Below are 21,173 nucleotides of genomic sequence, written 5' to 3' on the forward strand. Positions count from 1 at the left end.
GATTATTTGGAAAATTTTTTAAAATAATATTATAATACATTTTTGTAATTTGATATTTGTGAAATGAAAAAGTGATTAAAAATAAAAAAAAATAATTGAGAAACATGCTTATGATGCAGCAAATTTTTTTTAAAAATTTAGCAAAAAATTATGTTAGAAGATAAAGTGCAAAATAAGATAGGAGAATTACTGCATTTAACTATAAAGGGTATAAATATCCTTTTAAAATTACCATTATGTATCGTTGTCGAGACAAAGTAAAAAAAAAAAAAAAAAAAAAAAAAACTTTAGAGAATAAAGTGTAAAAACAGATATACCTTAGGGGAGTTTTTGTAATTAACCCTATATTAAATTATGTCAACTTTTAAATACATTAGTTTTCCTTTTGATAACTACTAATTTTTGTGGTTACATCGCATAGTTACTACAAACATTTGCTAGAACCAAGCGTAATTATCAAAGGGTGGCCAGCGGAGCTCATTATTAATTAACCTGTACTACTAGTACTTTACTATTAGTCCAGGCCGATGTCATACTTTGACCAATTGTTTTAAGATACTTTAACAATTCTTTGACTTTTGACCAATTGTGTAAGGATTTTTTTTTTTTTGAATCTCATATCAAAATTGAGAATAGATTAAAAATAAATTATAATTATTTAACTTCATGTAATTTATATTTTACGTCGCTGATTATATTGCTAGTAAATGCAATTTTAACTTAAAAGTCTGTATATTAGAATGAATTAAGTATTGCGATTGAAGACTGCCTCAATTATGTTGTATTAAAGTCGTATGAAATCCTCGAGCACATATTCATTTTAAGCAACAAATCTATTAAAGGAATACAGCATGCACGGCATAGACATTATCCTCCAAGCATGTCAATAATGTAAAACATATTCTGACCTTATTAATGAAATTGAAAGCTGATCTCTAATCTTATCTGGATTTTACTTGTGCAATTGGAACTTCTCTTGCTCTGGATAATTTCCTTTTCGTGATGAACCATTTTTTTCGATTTGCTTTTGAAGCTACATTCATCATTCCAGAAGAAAAATCCAATACGCACTCAAATGCAGCTTTGCATTGATGCCATCACAACATATGACCACAAGAATATGTACAATCACCATCACGCCCCACCATCTAGCATCAAAATTCCAGTGCCATTATGCCAAAGCTACCCTTCAGCTTTTCTTTCTTCCTTTCTTTCTTACTTTTTTGCCTTTTTCTTCTTTTTTTGGGTTTTTTTGATTGAGTCACTTCCCATTTTTACTTCAATGTTTAGACGATATATACCACTAAATTAACTAACCATGTAAGCATTTAAAGAATATTTAGATTGAAATTTTTTTTCCAAATCTAAATTCAATAAAATCACCCCGTATACTTTCAACGAAAAAATCAAAATTAAATTACTAACCCTGAATCCCAGGTGTTTACCTAAAAAACCGGCAACTCTTGAGGCCACTCAGAGAACTAATAACCTAACCCTTAACCCCCCCTCGAGAATCGATGTGGGATTCTTGTGTTTCTTTTTCTTTCAATGAAGAAATCAGAATTAAATTACTAACCCTGAATTCCAGATATTTACTTCAAAAGCCAGCAACTCTTGAGGCTACCCAGAGAACTAATAACCTAACCCTTAACCCCCGAGAGGATCGATGTGGGATTCTTGTGGTAAGGCCTGGGAGGCCTCTGCCATATACAGCCGCGAATCCAGTCACACTAGCTAAAGTTCGAAAGTGTAGAATATGTGAGCCATTGGCTATTGGAGACTCCCTCCTTTTTACCCTATACACCTTTGCGACGAACATATTCTACATTAATGTGCCTCGAGGCCCTTGACCGCATCTAGTGTAAGGCAAGTTTGAGATGTAGATGGAATTCGAAAAACTCTTGATTGCGACAAAAGGGGAAAAAAATATTTCCGTGTCACAAAAGCAAGAAAAATTTACTGCTGCACTCAACAAGATCAACTGGAACTAAACACTTTAGATGGTAAAGAAAAACATGAAATGTTCAAGAAAATTTTCAATAATTAGTTTTTGAAGAGTCATGATTATAGCTAGGGGTGTAAATGACTCAAATCGGCTAGCAAGCGTTCGTGAGTCGGTTTGATTAAAATTAAATTCGAGCTCAATTAACACTGAACTCGAATCGAGCTTGAGTTGGATTGGTGTGCCAATCGAGTTAAATATTCACTCATTGGCTAGTCAAGCTAGATCGAGCTCATATATTTTAAATATTTTATATTTTTAGTGATAAAAATGCATGTATGTCTCTTATATTTTTATTAGTTACTAAGATGAAATGTCTATTTTATCTTTTTTTTAAAATAAAAAATATATATTTTAAAATTTTTACTTGAGCTCAAATAAGTTCGAACTCGAGCTTGATTAAGCTCAAACTAGTGTTCGAACTTGAGTTCAAGATTGAATTTTAGAATGAAAGTTTGTCGAGCTCAAGATTGAGTTCGAACCTGACAAAATTGAGTTTAATTCGGCTTTGATAAGACCAAAACTTGCCTTGATTTAACTCATTTGCAACCCCTAGTTGTAACATTGATTTGAAGAGTGAAGGTTCATAAAGTAATCAAACTTTCGTTTTAGGATGATAAAATGGATATAAAGTTACGTGTTTAGTCAGCAGATCTAACTTTGTAGCAATGATTTGGAAAAATTGTTTAAAACATCTTTCACATTTCATCAAATGATTTTTTTGTCTTTTACTTTTAAAATGGCAACTTTATATACATCAAAAAATCAAGTAGGTAAAATTTTGTCCCAACCTACGTTTTTTTTACCATATTTTACCTTGAATACATCACGTGAAACACACATGATCATTTTTTTATGGGCAAAAAGGTTACATCGTATTTGTAATTAAATAAATGACTCGATCCATATTCATTTTTGTCCATAAAAAAAAGTAGAATCTGATCCGAGCCATATTCATTTTTCCTAAAAAAGTGAAATCGGACTCAATTTACATTCATTTTTACCAACTTAAATTTGTAAGGAATATAAAGTTAATATTTTAAAAAACAAAGTATGTAAAAATTTTTTGGGTGAAATATTTTGAACGATTTTCCCTGTATAGTCACATCTTTAAGAATTTCAAATTCTTTTGTATTATAATCTTTTCAATTACAAAATGATGTATCGTAAATGTTATGTTTTATATGTTTACCCTCCCATTTTACCTATTAAGAGAAAACATAGTAGGATAGACCATGACATCGTAATGAATATAGTAATCACATCAATAAGAGTATCAAATTTTAGCTGTATTTATTCAATTACAAAGCAATGTGATGCAAATCCCATATGTGCACTTGGTTTCCCATTTTAGAATGATAAAATGGATATAGAGTGACGTGTTGATTTGTGTTGATTTGGCATAGTTACCTTTATACTAATAATTAATTTTTTTTTTGGATAAAACAAGAACTTTAATAATGAAATTGCTGAATATATCCTGCACGATAGTCACTTATATAAAAATCTCAAAATTTTAGCTGCGTTGCAGTCTTTTCAATGAGACAGTGATATGGCATAAATGTTATGTATCATGGAATTACCTTCTCACTTTCCCCGTCAAGAGAAAACCATCATATGTTAGCTTCATTTTACCTGTCAAAAGAAAACATAATAGTCACTTATGTAAAAGTTTCAAAGATTTAACTGCATTGCATTTTTTCCAGTTACAGAGTGGATGTGACGCAAATGTAAATGCCGTATGTTTGATGCAACTCACCTTCCTCTATTTCAACCATCACTACAAAACGTACTAGTAGCAGAATCTAGAGATAACATCGGCAAAAACCAAAAGAAAAAAAACAAAAAGAAAAGCAATGAGTGAGGAGATAAATCACGCAAAAAGAAAAATGAAAAGATAATAAAATTACAATCCCAACAAACCCCAGAAAGAGGCAGTTACGATGATATATGAAAACCCATATCCAATGTTACTCAGAAAGTAACAAAAGCCAGGCAGAAGGCTGGTGTCATCTTACGTTAGCACTCTCTTCTCTTCTCTCTTTCTTCCCCCATTTTTAACGTCCCTCATCACTCACTTTAATACGCTCTTAAATTCAACCCCCCATCCCGTCTCTCTCTGCACAATATATTGACACACACTCGCACAGTGATATTATTCATATAGTAGTAGACTGCAAATTGGGTACTTGTAGCCCCCTCAGCCTCTCTCCCGTCCTTCTTTTCTTTCTCTCTCACCAAAAGTACACAGGGTAGAGAAAAGCCAAAGCCACCTGTTAATACATTTACAAACCATCACCTAAAACCACTTCCACCTGTGATCACATTTGTTATATATAAAAACCCTTTAATTAAAATTCCCTTTTTTTTGCTATTCCTGTAATTCCTTTTGTTGTTTTCCTTCCATTTCTGACCATTTTCCCCAAATGGGTTTCTATTTATTGGCTTTGTAGGCATCTGCACCGAAAATCTCACCAAGATTTTTTTTTATTTTATTTATTAAGATCACCCAAATCTGAAAAACCCTTTCTTGATTGATCTCTTATATATAAGAGAGAGATATAAAGATTGGGTTTTTTAGTGAGGAGGAGGAGGATAAAGATAGGAACTTTATTTCTGATTGGAATTCTTGGGTTCTGTTGAGAAAATTAGAGTAATTTTCTGGTTTTTCCTTTTTTGGGTGTTTTGGGGTTATTTATTTTAGGAGGTTCTGCTTCCATGGCTGCTGGGACAGAAGTTTCTGGTGAGACAGCGGTGGTGGAGGTCCCTCCTGTTGCTGTTCAGCCAGATGAAACAACTGCTGCTTCAAAAAATAATGTTGATTCTAATTCCAGAATGAATGATATATCTGCTCCTTTAACTAATGGTGCCAAGGAGTCTGATTCGAGTTCCAATAATTCGAATTCAAAATCAGAACTCCAAATGCAAGATATAGTTGATATGTTGAAGAAACTGAAGTTGAATCCACTGGCCAAGGAATTTTTTCCTTCTTCATATTACCGTGATCAAATGGGAGTGACTAATTTTGTGCCAGCTAATATGAATTGGGGCAATGATGGTTTCCCCAACAATCGAAGGGTATAAATTCAATTTTCTGTTTGTTGTTTAATTTTTCTTTTGGCTTGTTGATTTTATCAATTTTATTGCTTGTCTTTTATGGTTTTTTTGGGATGCTTGTGAATCTAATTTTTGCCCCGATATTTTTATCCGCAAATTTCAGTATCATTCTAGTTGTGAAACTGACACTGCAGTTGTGATTTCTTATGGGCAAGTTCTATACTTTCTGTAGCCCTACCCTGAGTTATATTGGTTGTTGAAGCATCATGCATTGGGGTTTTAACCTATCTATAAGTAGACAGCATATCATCAGAATGTTACTCCATGCGTGATTTGAACTAGAGTACTAAAAAGGCATGCAGGAGAAGTTGGAAGATTAACATTCAATCAGTTCGGAATTAGATTATGTAAATGCTTTGTAAGGAATAATTTTTTTGGGATTTCTCTATGGAAATGCGGTTTTGGAGTGAAGTTAATGTTTGGCTTGTAGTCTGCATTCATTTGGTAACATTACTTGATGCAGAGTGAATGCTTAACTTTTACCTGTCGACTTTTTCAACACAAGATATGAATTTCTAAACTTGGTCTATGATAAATGGTATCTTAGTTAGTATTTATGTTTGTGTGCTATCCATTTTTGGTACTTTATAGGTGGATATATATTGGTTTTGGTGATCTTTCCCCTGTTTTGTTGCTAAACTAGGCTTGACACAGGGTTGTTGGTTTCTGAAGTTTGACAATTAACATTTGAATTTGTTCAAGTTAGACTGTAGGTTGACCACCAAGATTAAGTTTATATTAACTCACATATGCTAGATATTCTGCTTTGCAAGTTGTTCTTGTTGGACGGTCTTCGAAGTTCTTTCATTTGCATCCACCTATGTGTTATGTTGTAACAGTTTGATGTGGCTTTAGTTATCTAATGCACATAGGTTTATGCCGTCAGTATGTCTGTTGCCTTAGATTGGTTATCGTCTTGGTGATAATTGCCAGCTTTATGAGCAGTGTTTGTTTAAACATTAACTATGCTTAAAACCTCGGTTCTTTTTCTTTTGATATTTTCTGCTGATTGACTTCCTTTATCTCGTCAAAGAATACTGCAGAAGCAAGAATCTGTTTGTGTTCGGTTGTGATGGTCATCGAGATCATTGTCCGTATTGATATTCTTGTATATTATTAGCCTTGATGTGTTTCTGCTTTCGCTTGTCATTTTTCTATTTTAAATGTGTTCACTGCTTAAAAATGCTAAAGTTGTTATGGATTTGATCTTATTATCTTGATTCACTCTCCTTGTACCTAGATAAGAGTTCAATATTCTCACCATACAATCTTTGTGTTTGCAGAGAAGAAATAACTACAGTCAGGGCCGGAGGCGATTTAATGGTAGGGCTTTTAGAGCCCAAAGAGAAGATAGCATCAGGCGAACTGTCTATGTTTCAGACATTGATCACAATGTAGGAAATGATGGAAGGCTATTTAGTTTAACTGTCATTTCTTTGACTTTTATATTGTCCAAAATATGTGCTGATGTGGTTCTTAACTTCTTTAAATTAGATCACTGAAGAGCAACTTGCTGCCTTGTTTAGTGGTTATGGCCAAGTAAGTTACTGGCTTATTTCAATTGTTGGCATTAATGGTGCAATCTTGGACGTTAACTAAAATTTAACAAAAAATGAGACTGTATAAGTTAAAATTGACTTGGGTGTTATATGCTTATGTTTTTTCTTTGTTTGGGTATCCTTTTTGTCTTGCAGGTTGTTGATTGTCGAGTTTGTGGTGATCCTCACTCCCGCCTTCGCTTTGCTTTCGTTGAGTTTTCTGATGAATGTAAGAATGTTGTTTCATCAATATTTGTTTGTCAATATAGCTGCCCACGCATTTGTTTAACTTTATACCTCTGACATGTTATATGGATTTAACTTCAACAGACTCTGCTCGAGCAGCTCTTAACCTTTGTGGGACGATGTTAGGATTTTCTCCAGTTAAGGTGTTACCTTCAAAAACTGCTATCCTTCCAGTGAATCCTACATTTCTTCCAAGGGTATGAACAAAATCTTTAGCATTTGCTGTTGCTAGTACGAGTACCTTTTTGCAATATGATTTACTCAAAGTGTATTCAAATTGTGACTTTGACTTCCTTTGACTTTATGGATTCTTTCTGTATAGTCGGAGGATGAACGCGAAATGTGTGCTAGGACAGTTTACTGTACAAATATTGATAAAAAGGTATATCTTCAATTCCTTGTACCGGGATATTATAAATCTTGATGTGATATTACTAATTCATGTATTTTCATAAGTGTCCTTTATCATGCATGGCTTATTGCAGATTGCACTGTCTAGCTTGCGAAGTTGTTGCATCTGTATGACCTGATTGTTTTATTTGTCTTTGATGAAGGATTAATGAAGTTTGTCCTGTACAGGTGTCTCAAGCTGATGTCAAGAACTTCTTTGAAACTAGATGCGGTGAGGTCAGTAAGATGCAAAGCACTTCCTCCTGTATTATGGTTGTTTTGAAGTTATCAACGAAGGGATCCTCTTCATTGACCTTAGAAGTTATTTTGTTACAGGTTTCTCGCCTGAGGCTTTTGGGAGACCATGTGCACTCAACTCGCATTGCTTTTGTTGAGTTTTCTATGGTATGTTTTGATGTACCATTTTTTTACCTAAAAATTACGAAAGAAGGGAATTGTGAATGGAACATTGGATTTGTTTCCTCACTTTTCTGTTTCTGCTAATGTAAATAGATCACTATCCATCCTTTATACTTTTGCATCTTTTCTACATGCTTCAATTTGTATAACTGGGTTTTGGCAAAGTGAGATGATGAAATGTGGAAGATCATTGGTGCGAACCTGGCTTGTACATGCTTGAATCTGTCACTCAGACAACTGTAGATTTTGCTTTATGATAATACCTCATTCTTTCCATGTCTTTCACCTAACGAAGTCACTGACCATTAGAACAATTTATTTTACTTGTTTTCTGTTGTGCAAGCTCTATTCTGATGTATTATTTTTCATACCACTTTTATTAGCTCTTTTTTTTTTTCACAAATGTGCATAGCAATCTCCTTTTTTTAGACTTTGGTATGTTTCAAGGAATGTTTTAACATCTAAGTTGACAGATGGCCAAGTATTATGTTCATTGAGCTGGTGTGAGTTGGAATTTCATACTTCATGAGCTCATGTTGCGCAAATATAGTGCATTACATGTACAGTCAGATTGTTCTCCTTATTTCCCCATCCCCTTGAAAGGCTGAGGATGTGGAGGGGAACATTTATCACTTTGCCACCTTATTAAGGATTTTCCCCTTCCTCTTCAGATTTATGTTTGGGTTGAAGAATACAAATTCTTGAGTTGATATCTTTCTAGCTTCTTTATGGAACTGCCTTCTGATCAAATTTCTCATTTTGAGTGACTTGCACTACACTGTTAACTATGAACAACAACAAGAGATGCTAATTCTTTTGGAACAATAAGACTCTCTTCAAGTGATTAATTCTTGTTTATACCGTTAATTTCTGCATTTTGTATTTCTTTAACTGTGCTTAAGTATATGTGACTGTACGAGTGCTTAAGTATATGTGACTGGACAGTGTAAGAGGGTGTGCAAAGTGAAATTTTGGGTCCTCAACTTGAAGCTTGTTTACTAAACCATGTTTGATAGTTTTCAGGGTCTTTTTATGGTTTATGATGCAATTATTCCACCAGTTATATTCTACAGAAGAAACTTTGCAATTATTCCACCAGTTATATTCTATTTATTTGTTTATTTGTTTGTTTATGTCGATGATGAGAGAGGTGGGCATGGGACATATGGATACATTAGAGAGGCTGAGAATTGAACCATTGATCTTCCAAGCAGGCAAGCTTGGAAGGCACTTGGCTATTTGGGAAATTCACTGCAGTTTTATGTTATTTTTTGTTGAGATGATAGATAATACTTAGGCTTCCTGCAGGTTCTTTCCTGTTTTGTGTTTTGAAAATACTTATTCATATATGTTAGTTTCACTACTCCTTAATACCAGACTGACGTTAGTTATATAGTTTTAAGAGAACAAATTAACACTAGTTACCATAGGGTTGTCTTTTTTTTTTTGAAGGCAATGTTAAAATTTGGGAACGTTTTTTGGTAGGATAAATTGGAATTCAAAGCATGAAACTAATCAGTTTTTGTATGGTTACTTGAGTTGAAGGTACTCCAAAACTTTCAAAATAATCTGTCCTATTATCAACCTTTTTGGGAATGCCAATATATCAATGATATGACAAACACAATGTCTGAGATGCATTTGAGGCATCATTCATTTGTTCTTGTTTTCAAGTCAGAAGTTCATGGAAGTTAGCAAGTCAGGTGTAGAGAAAAGCAGCTGCTAACAAATGTTAAAGAGGAAGATGACTAACTTGACAGATGCTTATGAATAGGATTTTTATTGCACCGACAAATGAAGTTGATTCTGTTGGCCTGTCTTTGTCATTTTTTTCCAATTATGATTTTGTCTACATATTGATGCAGATTCTTATGACATTTATCATCACCTTCCGAAATCATTTTCATGTACCATCATGATGGTTACTAGATGATGAAGTTAGAACATCTATACTAGAGGTGAAATATATAGCACATTGGAAAAGTAATGCGTTCTTTAATTTGCAGGCTGAGAGTGCAATTGTGGCGCTGGACTGTTGCGGTGAAATACTGGGGTCCCAGCGCATCAGGTAAAGTTATCATTGGAGTGACAAAATTGCCAAAGATTCTCAGTTCTTGAAATTTAGCATGTTAATATGATTCTGACATTGTAGGGTGAGTCCTTCAAAGACACCTGTTAGGCCCCGCATTCCCCGTCCTGTTCTGCACTAGCTGATCTTTGGAACCAAAGATTGGGAGGGACTTTAGCGCTAATTTTGTTGGAAGAGAAGTTTGTCCTGATGGAGGGGGGGGGGGGGGGTGAAACACGCCTTCCTCATTGTATTTCCATCTTTCTGGCAATAGTACCTTTTTTCCTGCTATCAAGCATCTCTCTTAACTCTGTTTAATCAGTCTTAAGGATTGTCGCAATCCTGAGCACTTTTACCAGAATGGATGATGGATTATTTTGTTTCCGCGATTATACAGAAACAGCGTAGTCCACATTTTTGATGATTGCGAGTAGAATTCTTGCATGTTTATTTCTTGCCATTGTGTCCTTAGAGGATACTGGTTATTTGTGTGATGCCACATAGTGTCTTGCTACTGCATATGATCTTTTTCCATAGTGGAAAAGAAATGATTAAAGTTCTGTAGATATGAAGCCACTGGTTGAACTTAAAATGTTAAATGTCTGTCGAATTCACCCATTCGCTATCTAGGAAGACGGTTCTATTAATGTCCTGCATAAACCAACTGTTGAATGCTGATATCCGTAGCTAGTCAGTTCCTGTAGTAAAATGCCTGTGCTTGAGACCAGACATCAGGACATGAAAACCCTCTTTAGCTTATTTTGTCCAAAAAAGATCTGTAACTCTGTAGCAGTAGATGGTGGTAAGGTATGGTAGTGCTCTTTTTGCTCCTCATCTTCCATCCCAATGGGTCATCTAACTGGTGAGGCTCGGGGTATTTGACTCGTGATGGACTTTACTTGGTTCCAATTTAGATGAGTTATTGTGCTCTTTCCCCTGTTGGAGCATATTTAGATCAGCAACTCTAGAGGCTTGTCCAAAAGGCTGTAGAGCGAGTATTCTGTCTTGTCAGTCATCACCTACGGTTTGAATCAGCTATAGCTTCAGAGACAAAGCTGCTGGTCAATCAGCACCCTTTGACTCTACAACAAGGGGTGGGTAGCACCTGCTCGTGGCGTGGGTGAGGAAGAAGCCAGGAAGAAAAGAAGTCTTGACTCGTGAGGAGGGAGATTGCATTTCCTATTGTTTGCTCCTAGTTCTTTTGATCTTGCGTGCTACATTGTGCTGTGCTGCAGCAGCTAATGTAGGAATTATCTGTGTACAGAGTGTCCTCGAGAAGAAAAGTAGTAACAAGGAGAGCTGTAAACTATTGATTCGATCATTTGCCTAAACAACCGGTTCTAGAAGGTAAATGCTCCTCGTCTTCGGTGATGAAGCTAAAGATTTCGTGGAACTTTGCATTGAAAATATGAAAACGCCAACGCAGGAATAAGTTCCAACTTTTCAAAACCTTGAAAACGATTGTGGATGGAACGTAATAAAACCTGTTCACACGAGATTTTCATCTTCAAATTCAATACTGAAAGTGTTTTTGGATAGCAAATTATTTTAAATAATATTTGACCTGCATTATAAGTATATTTTTCATCTATTTTTTTTGTTATCTCACGCACATCACATCACAAAAAGTGTTACAGTAATTATTTTAAATATAATTTTAATTTTTTTTCCGGTCTTTTTATTTGATTCTTTTGTTGGATTTGAGGGCAACCAAGAACCAGAAAAATGATGGAGACGTCTTGATTTGGCCACATTAGCTGGCTTCTTCGATGTATGCATGAAGCGGTCTTAGTTGACAGCCCGCGTGGTCAATTGGCTCTAAAAAAGAGTTAGGGGACCATATTAATCTTCTTGGACCCCAAGCAATAAAGAACTCATTTTGATGCCATAAGAAACAACGCTTTCTTCTGACCAGTGTATGAACACAGGTCCACTTGTGCAACTTTTCTCCATTTTATATCTCTTCAAGTCACTCGTAACCTGATCAATAATACACACCGTCTCTCTCTCTTTTGGAAGAAGTATATATATTTGTATTTAAGTTAATACTTTATCGCTTATTTTTTAAAACAAGTTTTGTTTAAAAAATTCGATACCATTTAATTAATTCAGATATTCTATTTTTTTTATTATCAAACGTGTTAAACTTTGAATCCATTAAATTTAAGTACTGAATTGGATTATCAGCTAAGTTGGACTTTAGAAAAATTGAACCTCTTCTCTCAATTACGAGTAACATTTATTGACATGAAATTCATCCGCCACAAAATGCAGCGACATCATCATCTCTTTCAATTGATTAGTAGATGAGATTCACTTATTTTCATTTTCTCTTCAAAAAATATGGATAACTTCAATTCTTTCCTAATAGTTGAGCCTATTCAAACTAAGAAACTGAATTTCAGACCAACCCCCCCCCCCCCCCCCAAAAAAAATTTCAGAAAGGTTTGTCATTACAAATATGTATCCATACACATTGATATCCTTGTGTTTGTGGTATAATGGTATAATGGTATTGATGCGTTTGCACGTTGCTGGTCATAGCACTCGCACGTATTGAGACGCCATTGTTTGACAACCATTATACTATTTTCAGCTTCATGATTTCTTCTTGTTGTTCTTAAACATGCAAAGTCCACAAAATTTCAGAAGGTTCATGCATGCACTTCTTTTTGTTAATTGTACTAAGGGTAAGGTGCATGCACTTCTAATATCGTTTTTTCTGAGTTCATACTAGCTATGGTGTCTCAATTAGCAGTTAATTAGACACTATATATGGATCAAACCTGTAATAAGAGAGGCTGTTGTTTGTTGAATTAATTCGAGGAAAGTGCTTGATTAACATAACCAAACTCAACTCGTGGCTTTGGTTTTGGTTCAAAGCTTATGGTAATCCCGCCAGCAAGGGGGAGGGCAGAATGACAAATGACTCTCTGCTTCTAGCTTTTGTGGTGATTTTCAAATGATTAATTACTGTCATTTAGGACCTCGTCATGAAATTTAATTATGTTAAAATTTTTAATTTTCGTGGATTTCCTTCTTGAGGGTGGAGGGATTTATAAAAGTTTTTTTTTTTTTAAAGATCTTCAAGAAACCGTGGCAGCAGGCAACTCTATTGGCTTGTGCAACGAGTGTGGACATGAATTTGGTAGGAAAATAAACGACAAACTGGTGTATTACTGTTTCTTCCACGCATACATTAGGACGACCTTTTCTGATGTTTCAGCCCGAATATGTTGTAGTCAGAGTGGATCTCATTTGTGTGACTGTCTCAAAACTTCTACATTAATCCACATGAAATTTCTTTTTGTTTTCCAATATTTAACTGCTTGTTTTGAAGCTAACATCAATTTCTAGAACTGGGAATTGGTAAATTACGCCAAAACTAGCTTATGTCACCCATAAGATAGTCTGTAATCCTCAATGAAGACTCTGTTTTTCTCTCATGAAATACGTTTGTGACACAAGCTGATCCATTCTAACCCTAATGCTGTACAATTTTCATTGCTAATAGCGCAAGTCATCATTACATCAAAGGTTTAAGATTTGAGATGGAGAGGTGTGGACACAATCGCTTTGATTGCAATTTCAAGAGGCTAAATTAAATCATCTCTTACTTTAGGAATGAAATAGATTGACAATTTTTACTATTTCATCTACAATCTACATTTGCGCAATAACTTGAGTGGTCCATATTAGGACTGCAAACGAATCGAATCTCGCGTCAAACTTGACATTTTGAACTTGTCGATCTCGAACTTGAGTTCGAGCTTTGTCAAATTATGTTAAAACTCGACTCGATTAAATCGAAACTCGATTCGACTCGACTCATTGACACCCCTAGTTCACATAGATAAGGATCACCCCTCTTTCAAGAAACCTACTAGTATCTCTGTTTTTTCCATTATCCAAAATTAAACGTGCATCTGCCCCCCCCCCCCCCCCCCCAAAAAAAAGTCTTGTTGCGTTGCACAAGATGTAGACTTCAGAACTTTCTATTTTCAAGCATGGGAAAGGGGTTTAATTCTTGTTTTTTTCCTTTTAAGTTAGGGCTGCAAGAAGTGATTTTGTAATCCAGTTTAAGCTGTCCACGTCTTATTTGTGGAATTTTGGTTCTGGGAAATTAGCAGGAAGCGTAGTAGAGAAATTGAACCACGTGCGCAGTCTCAACTCAAGTACGTTTGGATAAGAAGTTACATTTTAGTCCGCTGCTGGAAGGTAGAAACTAGAAACAAAATCTTGATTGCCGTTTAAGAAACGTAAACAAATAGGTCGTCTAGATAAAATATTCCCACACACATGCAGTTAATTATTGCCCTCATGCCATGATTTATTTTAAAACTCATATTCTATGCTGACCAAAGTAGTCAAATTCAGCAGCTTTAGAGCATATAGGAGGAGTAATTTTTGACTGATTAACGGGATTTGATTTAGCTCTAATTTTGTGGGAGTAATATCCAACATTATGGCCACATCTTGAGTTGGATCATTTAATTGACAAAATTGACTCTAGAGTTTTGAAGAGTTCAAGTTACAGAATCCCCCCCCCCCCCCCCCTTTTTTTTTTGGCTCATTTTGGAATTACCTGCATCGAGAATTTCACCCTAATCGTGAGGCGAGTGGCCAGGGATTCAAACTCGGACTGCAGGTTGAGACGGGGAGAGTAGGGAGGGAACAAGGGAGTGGGGGGTAGATAAAGAAGAATTTCACCCTTCATACTACATTGAACTATAAATGAGGGATTACTTACATTACATATGCACATCATTCTTTCTATGGTAGATATTTTTGGGCATTTTACGTAGACTTGTAGTCATTGTTAAAAACAAAATTTGAAGGGGTTCCTTCGTCTATACTCATGAATTGTTCAAGCTTCCAAACATCTAGAAATTTGGTGTGAATGATGAACAATGAATCCGCTAGACATGAAATCATTGATCACGTTATAAGAAAGCGTGGCTGAATACTAGTGGCCGCTAATGTTTACTTCATATCTTTTTCAAAGTTTAGTAGAGTTATAAACATGAAGAACTAACCATACAAGCAATCGCAAATTATCATTCCCGAACAAGTTGAGACGCTAAATTCCACAACTGTGAACAAAAAATAAAAATTGATGACTGCATTTCTTGAAGGAAGACACACTCGATTATCGTACAGAAACAGAATACTACTATTTCTTAATAGTATTTTGTTGACCACCTTATTGTCTATTCTTTCGTGTCTATAATCTACTGCCATCTGTTTTTGCGATGAACTTTTTATATATTGACAGTGTAGCGATTTTTTTAATACAAACAACTTATGTCGCGTGTATATGATTTGAATTTTAAATTTAGATTCTTGTTACATAGTATGATCTAATCCTGCTAGTATAAAAAAAATTTGTATGGAGATAGTGTATATAAAACCTTTTTTTTTTTTTTTGGCTGATGGGAGATAAAACATTGACCGGAAAACCTTTGTGCCCTGAGAGAGAGGACTAAAGTCGTCAAAAATGAGGTCTATCCGCAACTTGCATCGTCTTCAATTAAAATTGGGCTTCTAACTATTCCTAGTTTTAAAATCCAAGAGCCGTACTATTTCATGACTAAGGAAACAATAATAATAGTAACGGTAAAAAACAAGCGATAGCTGCGAAGACAAATTGGTGGCGGTCAAAAGAAAATTCCCTTTTTTTTTTCTAACTACTTTGTTGTTTAGCAATGGTCAAATTAAAAAAAGGTAAACTATACTATTGGAACTGGTATTGCAAAATGATACACAAATTATTTTTTTTAGCATTTTTAATCTAATGAAAGATTATTAAAATAAGTCATTCTTTTAATTCTCGTCTATTAGAGAATATCAACGATGAAAAAAAAAAAAAAAAGAAAGGAGGATCAACAGTGAAACTCCATCTAACCCTAATTAACTCATCTGTGTGATTTGTATTAGTAGTTTATTATAGGTATGCTGTAGGTTATCTACAATGCTGTAAAAATCCTAAGGAATTAATGCCTGAAATTTTTCAAAAATAGTTTTGAAAAAAATAATTTGTTGACAAAAAAATTAATAGAGAAAATAAGTAGAGATGAGCTTATATGCTTTTCCAATATAGACGCAAAATATTTGCTTTCTGGATATCGAAAAATGTTTCACAGTCGATAATTGAATAATTAATTGTTGAAATTACATTATGGGAAAAAAAAACTTGTGTTTGGATTGCATTTTCCATGGATTTTTCGTTGGAAAATTACTATAGCGATTTGATGTATGTGAGGTAAAAATGTGATAAGAAAATGTGTTCACGGAAAACAAGATCATTTTTCGGTGGAAAATGGCTATCAATTTTTATCTCTCAATGATGATGGTATTAAATGATTGAAAATATTACAATTTAAGGATCAAAGTTACTTTTTTTGTTTTGAATCCAAAATCCTTCATTTACACTTTCTCCTCTCGTATAAACTTAACCTAAGGGCATGATATTTAAAGAGAACTATAGAATCTCCCATAATTAATATGGACTAAGCTTCAACATAGCCCCAACTAGTTTAGCAAATTAATTTCGGACTTCGGTTTTGACCCGAAAGATCACCATGTAACTTCCTGGCATCTTGCTTGCTTAAAATCGTGGTTTGACGCTTGACCGAATCCCTCTGGTCCTTCTAGACTGCTGCCCAATTTTACAACGGTCAACTATTTCATCCAATACCCCTAAAAAAAAAACAAAAGATATCTCAACTGTCAATATTGAGACACGTACATGTTTCAGATTCATTATAAAAACCCACCACTCGTTTCATCCCAATCATCAGTCATCGCAAAAATCCTCAAACATCGTCGTCATATTCTCAACTTTCACAAACGTCACAAGTTTTTCATATCATCCCATCCCACAAAGAAGAACCAGCAGCAACTTTTTAATTTCATCACTATGTCTGGCTGCTACACTACTACAGACCCTGTGAAGGTAGTGATAATCAACACACAGTACGTGGAAACTGATGCAATGAGCTTCAAATCAGTTGTTCAGAGGCTTACCGGGAAGGATTCGAAAATCGAAATCGACCCTTCTTCTAATTATTCTTCTGCTTCAGGTTTTTATGGTAATAATAAAGAAGATCATCGTCATCAGCAGCAGCAGCAGCAGCAGCAGCAGATGACAAGATATGGATCTGCAACAGGTTTACAAATGTCGGCCAATGTTCCAGTTATGTCTCGAGGGTTGTCGTTTAAGGATTTCGATAGGTTGCTTAAGGAGTTGCCCCCATTGGACGAGCTTTTCCGGCTGTGTCCAGAGTAGTATGCAAGACCTTTTTCATCCTAAAAATGGAAAAACAAGAACTTTTCTTCGCAAATACATTACATTTACACATATCATGTATTCGTTTATTCTTTCTTAATGTAGCAAAAATGCTGTCTTCTTTTGTGTAATTATCTTTCATGTGTGTGTGAGATCTTCTCTACAACGTTTTCAGCATTTTTAGATGTGTTTATGAGTGGTTAGGATGGAAGGGGCGGCGGGATGGAGGTCATAAACCTTCTCGCTGCGAATGTTTAACCTATTGCTAATATCTTTTGCTGGCTGTTTAATATTGGTTAAACACAAAAACAGATTAATTTTTTATGCAATTAGATGAGTAAAATGGGTAATTTACGGCGGGATTGATTTTAGCTGTAGAAGATAAAGCACAAAATATGTTAAGTTTGCTACAGGCTACATGTACCAAAGGAATAGTTAATGGGTTTATTTGCTACTATGCATGTGCTAAATCAACTGCTTGTGGTATTGCTGAAAAAATAAAAGTGTAACCATTGTAACCAAAGCTATTTTTGAAAAAAAAAAAAGAAAATAAAAAATTTATTTGAGTTTTTTAAATTTGTCTTCTTTGTAGTTGATAAAATTATTGGAATTGACTATCTATATAAATAGGACCTTAAAACCTTTTAAATAATACGCAAACTAATTTACGTTCTTATGTGCAAACAACAAAAATTTATTTTAGTTCTTACTATTTACGGTAAGAATTCATGTTTCATACAGAATCAATGTATGGATCTTTGTATGCTAAGATGTTATGATAGATAACATATATACCAGAGAGAGAGAGAGAATTTGGATTATATGGATATCTATATATCATGCAAGATTCATGAAAATATACAAAAAAGAATTTAAAATTTAAATGGATATTATATGTCATGCAGCCTGGTCTACATTAAAACAATTTTACATAAAGGTGTAGGAAAAATCAATCCATAAGTTTACGCATATGTAATCTATATTTATGAAAAATTCATCACTAAATAAGAGATAAATTATGAAATATTTATTGGCTTATGAAATAAAAATTTGTACAAACATTATAACAAATTTTTATTTGTTTGAACGGAAAATATGAATATCTAACAAATGAACAACATAATTTCTAATTGGAAACCCGTTATAAACGTCAAACCCACATGGGAACTTCAAGAACTAAATATATATATATATATATATATATATATATATATATATATGAACGTAACACATAGCACAACGGAGCGGATCACGGGCGGCGGTTTTTTGCATTTTGCACATCGCATAATTTTATTTGCACACGGCGCAACTTTATTTGCATAACGTGTAATTTTAGAATAAATTTTTGTGAGCTCCACACACGTTGTTAAAAACAAGGTACATGAAGTGATTTAAACCATACATTTTTTTTGGATCAAATTCTGACCGTGTATTGTTAAGGACGATTCTTCTGATGACCGTCCTGCCCGCCGTCTCCCAACGGAGCTTATGTGTAAGCTTCCAAACCACATGGTAGTCTTGTGTACTTTCTCTTCTGGCCTTTTTTTCCCCCATCGAGGAGCTCACATTCTTGAGATAAAATCGCCTGTATCCGTATTTTTTTCCCCCAACCAACAGAAAATTGGTACTCAAAAAAGCAAGATAAGGAGGGGCGTGCAAGCAATTTGGCCATTATGTCACCAAAGTACAAGAAGAACAAGTCCGAGGGCGCATGCATTTGGTGAACTTTGGCAGCCCAGAATATGTTTGGTGAAACTGTAGAATGCTCTGCCCCTAGAGTTGCAACTACAAAATACTGATTCTGATCTAAGTCAGTTAGGCGCATCATCTCATTTCTGCCATAAAACATTAACAAGAAAGGAGATATTCGCCCAATCCCTTCAAATTCTCCGTCTTCTCCTATACAGACAAGAATATACATATCATGCCCCCCCCTTTTTTTTTATTTTAACAAGTGGGCTCAAACTTAAATTACGAAGCCAATTTGGTCAAAGTGTCACTGCTGCCAAAATACTTAAATGGTCTAAATGCAGTAATTTAATCTATCTCTGGAGGTTTACATTAGAGACTATTTATATTGTGGTTAGGTTTCATTAGGCAGGACAAACTCTCGTAGCAAAGCACAACAGGCAGTATTTGCCAATGTTGAAAATATATAGGAGGGAAAGCAACTCACAAATAAGGAAAAGTTCTAAGAGTACCCTGATTACTTCGTTAGTTCAACTTATAGACATAGGCAACAGCACCTGCAATGCATTTGGGCCAAAAAAAAAGGGGGGGGGGGGGGGAAATGAATGGGAGCATTAGAGCATAGAATATAGACATAGGCTCTGTATATCCAAGTTAGTTTTGTTGCCCTTTTTGGCTTGTCAATTGCTAAATGCTAATACATATGGTACTTTTTTCGAACCCGAAAAGGGACATTCAATATCCAATATCGTAGATTGAGTTTAGTTTATTAAACACATTGTACAAGTAGAGGACAATTGGTCTCGTAATCCTCTTAACAAATTGGGTGAACTAAACACCACAAGGTTGAGAAAAGATGTAGTTGGTACCGCATGATCATTAATTAATCACATGTTAGGAACTAAACGTATATTTAACCATCTTGATAGACATTCCTAGTTTCTAAAGCAAAGACAGGAGTCACAAGAGATCTTGATTTTGGTCAACCAATTTAGTGTCTGATACAATGTGGTCCAAGTCATAATAATTGGAGACAAAAAGTGACCATTTCACGGGCCATAGCTCTCCTTTTAGACAAAAGTCATGCCATTGTTTGAAAGGGCCCATTCCATGCCCAAAGCACATTGATGAGTTTGGGTAGTACGGCCACCAAAATCGCCTCACAAAAGTACATGTGTGTTTGGATAGTAAATCATTTGAGATAATTTTATAAAAAAAATATTGTAATACTTTTTTGATATAATGTGCGTGAGATAAAAAAGTAATTGAAAAATAAGTTTTAGATGGTACGACCATCAAAATGGAAGGTTTAATGTACATTAAAATAATCATGTACATGCCAAACGTCGCGTTGGAATATGGGATCTCCAAAGCACAAGTTATTGCACTAAAATTTTATGCTGCCACCTATTTATTTATTTGAATGAAATGAAGTTGGAGAAGATACTTATTAAAGTGCTGTACAAAATTGAAGTTGTTGCACCATCTTTATCATCATTTTCTTGAGCATAATGTAGGTTGTATGAACGATTGGATTTTCCTCCTATGCAAACAGTTGAAAGGTTATAAAATCGAAAAAAAAAACAAAACAAAATGACAAAATGCTTATGGTACTTGGTCTAATATTTTGATTGCATTTCAAAACTCAAAAGCATCATCATGGCACTAAAGCTTAAAGCTACATTTCACTCATTGACTTTAGAAAGGTAAGGTTTGGACAGTAATTTATTTGAAATAATTTTAAAAATATATATATTGTAGTACTTTTTAATATTATGTACATGAAATAAAAAGATAATTAAAAATATATTTATAATATAAATAAATAAATTTATGTAAATAAATCACTGCCCAAACAAACGCTTGATTTCGTCCTACAGTTTCTTATACCCAGAAATTTTTTTTTTTTTAAAAAAATCATCATCCAAATTGAATGTGTAGTCCAATCAATGAATCAACCAAAGCAAAAACTCCCAAGAGGGAAAGCAAAGGACAATCCACATTGGCCACAAACAAACAAGGAGAATAGGAGAAAAGCATCCTGCTTGCACCTGCCCATATCAGCGCGTGCATTACACTCGCCATAATCAGCGCGTGTTCTTAATATCCCGTCTCACACACAAAGCCACAATACTTGCCTTTGCCCACCTCTCCCGCTCTCCATGGATTCTTTACGGGTCTGCTACTCCACCCATTCGTGCTTGGCTTTGCTTCTGTCGAGTATACTCTGCATTTTCGTATTTCGAATTTTATTATTGTTGCAAAAAATCATTTTCAAAACCTTCCTTTTTGACATAACCATCTCCCTCTTTACATGCCATTTCACGCCGAAAGTGACCAAACCAAACAAACAACAGACCAAAATGGATGGCAAAATTGTTCCCATTTGGCAACCCCACCAAGCCCAACCCCCAC

General features: G+C 34.7%; 2 protein-coding genes across 3 annotated transcripts; both read left to right on the plus strand.

The window, feature by feature from the left end:
- The first annotated feature begins 4,452 nt into the window (after positions 1-4,452).
- On the plus strand, positions 4,453-10,202 carry LOC113690816 (polyadenylate-binding protein-interacting protein 9-like). 2 transcript variants are annotated; one of them, XM_027208889.2, is made up of 10 exons: positions 4,453-5,080; positions 6,403-6,513; positions 6,614-6,658; positions 6,814-6,886; positions 6,988-7,100; positions 7,226-7,285; positions 7,483-7,530; positions 7,630-7,698; positions 9,720-9,781; positions 9,866-10,202. In XM_027208889.2, the coding sequence occupies exons 1-10, from the start codon at positions 4,721-4,723 to the stop codon at positions 9,921-9,923; spliced, it is 999 nt and encodes a 332-aa protein (XP_027064690.1). In that variant the 5' UTR covers positions 4,453-4,720; the 3' UTR covers positions 9,924-10,202. The 2 variants fall into 2 exon arrangements, 1 of the variants encoding a protein (XP_027064690.1); XR_003448488.2 differs by having other exon boundaries at positions 4,495-5,080; positions 7,613-7,698; positions 9,866-9,981.
- A 6,498-nt stretch (positions 10,203-16,700) lies between these two features.
- LOC113691052 (VQ motif-containing protein 1-like) lies at positions 16,701-17,069 on the plus strand. The gene has a single exon (XM_027209230.2). The coding sequence runs from the start codon at positions 16,701-16,703 to the stop codon at positions 17,067-17,069; it is 369 nt and encodes a 122-aa protein (XP_027065031.2).
- The last annotated feature ends 4,104 nt before the right edge of the window (positions 17,070-21,173 follow it).

This window comes from Coffea arabica, chromosome 5c, assembly GCF_036785885.1.
Source record: "Coffea arabica cultivar ET-39 chromosome 5c, Coffea Arabica ET-39 HiFi, whole genome shotgun sequence".
NCBI classification, from domain to species: domain Eukaryota; kingdom Viridiplantae; phylum Streptophyta; class Magnoliopsida; order Gentianales; family Rubiaceae; genus Coffea; species Coffea arabica.

Bases quoted from the DNA above. Each gene is read 5' to 3' on its own strand.
- LOC113690816 (XM_027208889.2), top strand. From the start codon at position 4,721: ATGGCTGCTGGGACAGAAGTTTCTGGTGAGACAGCGGTGGTGGAGGTC. The intron at 5,081-6,402 runs GTATAAATTCAA...TTGTGTTTGCAG, and splicing joins GTTTCCCCAACAATCGAAGG to AGAAGAAATAACTACAGTCA. The intron at 6,659-6,813 runs GTAAGTTACTGG...TTTGTCTTGCAG, and splicing joins TGTTTAGTGGTTATGGCCAA to GTTGTTGATTGTCGAGTTTG.
- LOC113691052 (XM_027209230.2), top strand. From the start codon at position 16,701: ATGTCTGGCTGCTACACTACTACAGACCCTGTGAAGGTAGTGATAATC.